The following is a 7,904-nucleotide window of genomic DNA, read 5'->3' on the forward strand; positions in this document are numbered from 1 at the left end:
CTCTGACCAACATTCCTATATAAGGTCAAGGCATGTATTAGCTGGCGCGGTTCAGGTATTGACCTTGTCCATTCCTATGGGAATGTAATAAATCTGTCTCTGCTTGACTTGGTGGTCTCCTTGAGTTATTTGGGTAAACTGAGGCAGTTTGCTCCATACATAAAGAAAGGCAAAAACATACTCTTTGCTATTAAGGAGCTCACGTTCTACTGGGAGAGACAACATGCAGTAGACTATGTATACACAAATAAATACACAGTATAAATGGAAGGTAATTTGGTCTGTGCTAATTTGGAAAACTTCATAAGATTTTGTTGTCTTGGTCATTTATATTGATGGGCTTTGAATCTTCCCCTTATGGAGAGTTTTCAAATTCCTGAATATCAGTCAATCCCTATTTCATGCATGCTTTTTCAGTTAGCCAAAGTCTGCCTCAACATTGCAGTACTTTTTTTTTTTAATTTTTGCAGGGCAATGAGGGTTAAGTGACTTGCCCAGGGTCACACAGCTAGTTAAGTGTCAAGTGTCTGAGGCTGGATTTGAACTTGGGTACTCCAAGTACTCCTGAATCCAAGGCCAGTGCTTTATCCACTACGCCACCTAGCTGCCCCACAATATTGCAGTACTTTTGAATCAATAAATGAATGAATTCATATATAGACTGTCACTGTCTATGCCCAGACATGTCACAGGTTTAATGAATAATAACAGCATGGCATTCATAGAAACCTGAAATGAAATTGAGAATATTTAAATAAACCATGACCTTTGCATGGGTAGTATGCTTATGAAAAGTGAAACATTGTGAATTTAGATTTCATTAAAAATATAGATAACTAGCATTTGTAGAGCACTTTAAGTTTTGCACAGCACTTTAAAAGTATTTCCTCATTTTATCCTCACAACAATCCTGGGAGATAGGTACTATTATTATTCACATTTTCCAAATGAGGAAATTAAGGTTGAAAAATAGGCTTGCTCAGAGTCACACAACTAGGAAATATCTGATGTGGCATTTGAACTCAGATCTTCCTCAATCCAGGTCCAGCATTCTATTTACTGCATTAAATAGTTGTCCAATTAGTTCAGAGTGTGAAATGATTTGATCTAGTTTACCTCTTAGAACCTGAACTAATGAACTGGCTTGAACTGTGACTGATTCCACAGTCAGGACTCTATGCAATACATCAGGTTCCTTGAGAATAGGGTCTCTGATATATCTATCTTTATATTTCCAGAGGTTGACACATTGCCTAGAACCTAGTAAATATTTGAGTTTTTGTTGAATTGCATCTGTTGAATTCTTTGTAAATGCATTTAAAGGGCAGCTAGGTGGCACAGTGGATAAAGCACTGGCCTTGGATTCAGGAGGGCCTGAGTTCAAATCCAGTCTCAGACACTTGACACTAGCTGTGTGACCCTGGGCAAGTCATTTAACCCTCATTGTCCTGCAAAAAATGCATTTAAAGGCAGTTTTTACTAATTCATATTGATATGAGACTTTATTGTTGTGTATACAAGTTCAATTTTACTTTGGACATATTTAGTTGTGCCAAAGTATTTGTATAACCAGCCATTTTCTTGGTATTCTTAAATGGTGCCTCTAAATCATATATACTCATGTTGAATATAGGGAAAAGGATATTTCCTTGAAGGGTTTACTAACATGAAGAGTCATACAGTCAGTAATGTAGTCAACAGAGTTCTGTGTATTGAAAATAGAAAGATCAACTATTTTCATGGAACAAAGATATCCTGCAACACCCAGTTATGTAGGAAGACATGATCCATAAGACATGGTCTTACAGAAAAATGCTTAGTGACTTTATTCTTTTAAAATGTTTTCTGTCAGACTTTGGATAGTAGAAAAATAGTCTTGCATACCTTCAAATGTTTAGTTAGTTCAGATTTGTTGAAAATCAAAGGCAGATCTGAGAACCTGCAGACTAATGACATTTCAAACATTTCTTTTTCATTCCATCAGATTGAGGATATATAGAACAGTGTCAAAATATTTTTCAAGTTTATTGATGATCATCAGGTAGTAGGAGCCCTTCTAGACAAATACACAGTGATAAAAAAGTAAGAAAATACCAGATGGTATGGAAGGAGGCAGAGAAATGTGGAGTGTGGAGCATCACTTCTAGGTACTCCTCTTTTCTGGAATAGGGGGCATTATCTTGTTTATTTTTTGTGGGGGCAATGAGGGCTAAGTGACTTGCCCAGGGTCACACAGCTAGTGTCAAATTTCTGAGGTCGGATTTGAACTCTGCTCCTCCCGAATCCAGGTCTGGTGCTTTATCCACTGTGCCACCTGGTTGCCCCAAGGGGGCTTTTTTTTTTTTTAATGAAAAACTCCTACAGTGGCAGAAGTATAGAACTCAGAATATTTTGAAGTTTAAAGACAATAGGTGGAGAGTGTGAGGGATATATGGGTACACACTCTAAAGATATTAAGAATATGAGGAAAATTTTCAATTCATTGTGAAAATATTCTGTATTGGACTTTGGGAAAAATGTGGAAAAGAATCAATCAATCAGTGAACATTTATTAAGCACCTGCCATGTACCAAAGGGCTTACTAGGTTCTGGGGATAAAAATATTAAAGATCCCAACTCACAATGAGTTAGCTATATATTATCAAGAATCTTTCTAAAGATTCTAAGAATTTTACTTAATGAATAACACAGGATGAGTGAAAGAGCATGGTGGGGCTGGAATGGACATGGATGGAGGGATTATATATATGCATATACATATATATTATATAACCAACACTGATTATAATATCAGTGATTTCTGAGTGTATATTCTCTCTTCTTGTATTGGAAGTGTAAAACAGAACAGTGGTGTATACTTCATGTTTTACCGGAGAATATCACCTTTCTCACTGCTGCCTTTACCTCCTTGTTCCTTAGACTGTAGATAATAGGATTCAGCATGGAAGTCACTGCACTATAGAATAAGGCAATCAATTTGTCCGAATCTGGGTCCTTGGCCTTGGGTTTTGAGTACATGAAGAGAATGGTGCCATAGAATATGATGACCACAGTCAGATGTGCTGAACAGGTGGAGAAGGCTTTTTTCCTCCCTTCAGCTGAGTTGAGTCTCAGAATGGTGGCAAGGATGAACACATAGGAGATGAAAATGAGGAGCACTGGAGTCAGTGTGACCAGCACAACTGCTACCATCATGACAAAAGCATTGAGGGAAATGTCCACACAGGCCAGTTTCAGGACAGCCAAGATTTCACAAAAAAAATGATCGATGATATTATTTCCACAGAAGGAAAGCCTCAATGCAAGAATTGTCTGAAGCAATGAATTTATACTCCCAACTATCCAGCTCAGGGCTGCCAACTGCACACAGACTCTCATATTCATGATGATTGTATATCTCAGGGGATTGCAGATGGCCACATACCGGTCATAAGCCATTATGGCCAGCAGCACACATTCTGTTGTTCCCAGGGCATGAGTAAGATACATTTGTAATGCACATCCAGAAAAAGATATGGTTTTTCTGACTGATAGGAAATTGACCAACATTAAAGGTACAAAAGAGGATGTACCAACGATGTCCACGAAGGAGAGGTTACTAAGGAAGAAATACATGGGGGTGTGAAGGTTGGAATCCAGAATACTCAATAAAATGAGAGAGGAGTTTCCTACTAAAATGACCAAATATATCCCCAGGCATAACACAAAGAGAACAATCTCAAAATTGTGATGCTTAGAAAGCCCCAGCAGAATAAATTCCAGCACAACAGTCTTATTTTCCCCATTCATTCTCTTATTTCTCTTTAATTTTAACATTAAGAACTCAGAAAAAGACCCAGGACATTCACATAAACATCACTTTTTATGGTGTGGGTGAGGTGTCCAAAATAGCCTTAGAGCTGATTACATTTTGTAGCCTCATCTTGAACTATACAGATGCATGTCTGTCCTTGAAGTAAGGGTTTAGTGTATAGCTCAGGACTGCAAAGTTATCCTTGTGTTAACACCTCCCTAGTTACAAATATTACCACTTCTATGGATCTGGGCAAATTAAGAAACACAAATACCCAAGGAGGAAATACAATAAGATCAATTAAAATAAGTTTTTTCACTCTATTTCATAGTTTACTTGCTTAGGTATGGAGAGGGGCAGTGCTATTTGTTACCCTGTCCATTATGTAAGAAAAAAGGAAAAAAGGTTTTTTTGGTTAAGCCTTTATAATCTGATTTTATAAATTCCTGACTAATATCAGGCACCTGTGAATGTTTGCGTCCCTTTCTGCTGTAGATGCCTTGTGCAGATGTATGAGATTATTCAGGAGCAGAATCCTTCAATTTCTCAGTCTCTTCATGAATGCCATTTGATAATTCCTGTCATGTGAGTGTTGAGAATCACTGACACAATTCTATCTCCCTATGAAAACAAGCATTATTTCTGTAATGAGAAAAGAGGAACAATGATTGAGTTGTCTTCATCACCTCCAACATTATTGCATTGAAAAGAACTATAATTGGCTAAGGCAACCACCATAAGACAGACCTGGGACAAATATTGAGAATGATGCCATTTAATTAACTTTTTAAGGAAAAAATCATTTGAAAGTAGATAAGACCTTAAACCTTGGAACACCATGTCTGTTTGGGGAAGTTGAGACCATGTGACAATGGGTAGACACTGCTTGAAAGGGTATCACTGAGTCATGGAGCAGGGCAGGTTTGGGGAGGAACTTACTTTTGTCTCATCTCAGAGGGATGAGGGGAAGGAAGGAGACAAAAAAATCATTATGTGGTAGTTTTCAATTTTAATGAATTTTTATAATTAGCTAGCTCACTAGATATGAATTTCAGTTGTTTATATACTAAAGTAATGTGAGTTCTTCCAGCATGCTATAAATTTCAAGAAATTAGAGCAAAGCACTGATCATTCAACCCTGGTTACTAGTTCTGAAAAACTCTTGATTCACAGATTTTGGCCTTTCTATCTTACATGAACTTCATTCCCTATTCTATCCTTTACCTGTCAGAGCTCAGGTTTTTTTTTGTTTTTGTTTTTTTTTTGGTGAGGCAATTGGGGTTAAGTGACTTGCCTAGGGTCACACAGCTAGTAATTGTTAAGTGTCTGAGGCCGGATTTGAACTCAGGTCCTCCTGAATCCAGGGCCGGTGCTCTATCCACTGCGCCACCTAGCTGCCCCCTCAGGTTTTGTTTTGGACTCAACCTTTTAAATTAGGGAATTTCCCATTTTGAAATCATATTCGTTTCTTTTCCCAAGCTCCCACCTCCCTGGCCTCATTCTAATATCTATGTTAAAATATATTCTAATATCTAATATTTGTAAAATTTGCAAACAACTTGACATACAATATCTAATTTGAACCTCACAGCAATATTGTAGAATAAGCACCACAGGTATTATTATTCCCATTAAAAAATAGATAATGAAACTGAGGTTCAGAGAAGTGAAATGACTTGCCCATGGTCATACAAGTGTCAAACCAATATTTGAACCCAGGTCTTCTTGACTACAAGTTCAGCAGTATTCATTACCCCATGTTTCTTCTCCTTTAGTGGCATGCCACTGCTTCATGATTGAAGTCAGATATTCATGACTGTCAACAACACGGACCTTAACCCATGTCTCTGCTTTCACCCTCCACTACTCAATCTCATATGCCTGAAGTTTTAGCCGAACCAAAATACAGCACAACTCATCATCTTGAGCTTCAGTGAACATACTCTATGCCTTTCTTTCTGCCTCTGTTTTTTTCCACCCTTTCTCTTCCTCCTCCAGTTATTCTTTCACCTCCCTCCAACAACCCTTGTACCATCTTTGCCGTCTAAATTTCAAGCTTCAATTCAGATGCTCCTTACTTCATGATGTCTTCTATGATCCACTTATCCAGAAGTAGATATCTTTCTTCTGAACTGTTATTGGACTTAATTTTTATCTTTCCCTTATGATAATATGTTCCATATTCCATTTTTCTTTTTTGTATTCATTTTTCTTTTCACATACTAGAAATATAAGTGACTTAATATCTGGACTCATGTCTCATTTATCCTTCTACCCTTAGTGATTACAAGCATAGTTAGTGCCTTGGTCAATGACCATTGGATGAAAGAATGAGAAATGGTATAGTGTTGTGAAAAAAGGCAAGGCCTTACAGTAGGAAGATCCAGGTTCAAGTAATTTTCTCCACCAGCTCACTAGTTATATGATCAGAAGCAAATCATCTCAATTCCCTAAGCCTCAGTTTCCTCATCTGTAAATTGACAATTATGGGTTTTTTGCTAGCTATCTCATGTGGTTCTATGAGGAAGGAGCTTTGTAAGCCTTATAACACTATGCAAATATGATTTGTTATCATAAATGTAGTCATCAATGAAACTTTTCAGTAACAAACACAAATATCCCCTGATATAAAGTCTCAGCCCTCCTACTTAGTAGCTGTGTGTTCTTATTAAAGTCACTTCAATCTTTGGACCTCTGTTTTGTCCTCTATAAGAAGAGGAGTTTGGGTCAAGATTTGGAGGTTTTTATTAAATGTTCAATTTTGTCAATGAATTGCTTTTCTCCTTCCTACTCCCATACAATGAAAAAAGGGAAAAGAATAAGAAAAACAAAAGCTTTGTAATGGAAATGAACAATTAAGCAAATAAATTCCCACACTGGTTATGCTCCCAAATCTGTGTCTCCTTCTACATATTTAGTCCATTACCTCTCTGTCTGCAGGTGGGAGCATTCTTCATCACTGATCCTCAGAAATCATGTTGGCTTGGAATCTACCAGTCTCTAAGGTCTCCAGCTCGTGCAATAAATGAGCTTATGAAATGCAGACTTGGATTTCTTTGTTTTAGCAAGCACTTGGAAAGAACGTTGGTCAGTGTTTAACCATTGCACCCTGTTTAAAATCTTAAGTAGAAACAAAAGAAAACTGTAGACCACAAACACCAGTGAATATCTTTTGAAACAGTAGAGAAAATTGGAAAATACTTAACATAAGGATATTTTTATCCCCTATGTGATATTAGATAGGGACCAGAAGCAACTAGTGTTCAATCGGGTGATAATTTCTGAGGCTGACATTTCTACTTTTTGGTTTGAATACTGAGGTTTTTTATTTTGTCACTGATTCCATGGAGATCTTTATGTATCCAAAACACTTAAACTGTACATTTCTTCTCATTTGTTGAGAAGGTACATCTTTGAATCAAATTCTGATGACTTCTAGTAAGAAATTTATTCATTATCATCTTTCTAAAATAACTAATTCATATAGCGCATTACACAGTATATTCCTTACGAGATCTCTGTGAGATAAGTAGAGAAGTAATATTGTCTTTTTATAGATGAGGAAACTGAGGTTCAGAGAAGTTAAGTAATTTGTAAAATAATTTCCTCAAAACTTAGTACAAATATAATCCCTGCTTTACAGATGAATAAACTCAGGCACTAGGAAATTAAATGATTTTCCCAAGATCACAGAGGTCATAGACGTAAGAGTCAGAATTACAACTGAGGTCCTGTGACTCCAAGAACAGGACACTTCTCAAGACTGCACAAAGACTGTTAAAGCAAGCAAGCAAGGTGTTCGCCTTCCTGCCACATATAGAATTAAATATAAAATCCCTTCCTTGGTATTCAAAACCCTTCATCAACTGTTATTGCCCCACCTCCATATATACCTTTCCTGTCTTCTTAAACATTGTATCACCCACTGCCATCCTCTGCAATCCAGTAATACTGTTCTCATTGCTGACCCTTGATTAAGACATTCTCCCTCCCAAACATGGATATTTTTACAGCTGTCTCTCATGCCTGGAATGTTCTCCCTCTTCATCTATACCTTCAGGCTCCCTTGACTTCCTTCAAGCATCAGCTATAGTCTTACCATCTATGGAAA

At 37.2% G+C, this 7,904-nt stretch overlaps 1 protein-coding gene across 2 annotated transcripts; it reads right to left on the reverse strand.

Annotated features, from left to right (window-relative positions):
* Positions 1 to 2,859: 2,859 nt before the first annotated feature.
* On the reverse strand, positions 2,860 to 3,844 carry LOC122734515 (olfactory receptor 13C7-like). 2 transcript variants are annotated; one of them, XM_043975394.1, is made up of 2 exons: positions 3,836 to 3,844; positions 2,860 to 3,771 (listed from the first exon to the last, which is right to left on the reverse strand). In XM_043975394.1, exons 1-2 carry the CDS (start codon positions 3,842 to 3,844, stop codon positions 2,860 to 2,862), a joined length of 921 nt encoding a protein of 306 aa, XP_043831329.1. The 2 variants fall into 2 exon arrangements, with proteins under 2 accessions (XP_043831329.1, XP_043831328.1); XM_043975393.1 differs by lacking the exon at positions 3,836 to 3,844 and having other exon boundaries at positions 2,860 to 3,789.
* Between the last annotated feature and the right edge of the window lie 4,060 nt (positions 3,845 to 7,904).

The sequence above is a fragment of the Dromiciops gliroides genome, chromosome 1 (genome assembly GCF_019393635.1).
Source record: "Dromiciops gliroides isolate mDroGli1 chromosome 1, mDroGli1.pri, whole genome shotgun sequence".
In the NCBI taxonomy this organism is placed as follows: Eukaryota; Metazoa; Chordata; class Mammalia; order Microbiotheria; family Microbiotheriidae; genus Dromiciops; species Dromiciops gliroides.

What these genes read in the sequence shown, in the direction of transcription:
- LOC122734515 (XM_043975393.1), bottom strand. Translation starts at nt 3,789, where the DNA reads ATGAATGGGGAAAATAAGACTGTTGTGCTGGAATTTATTCTGCTGGGG.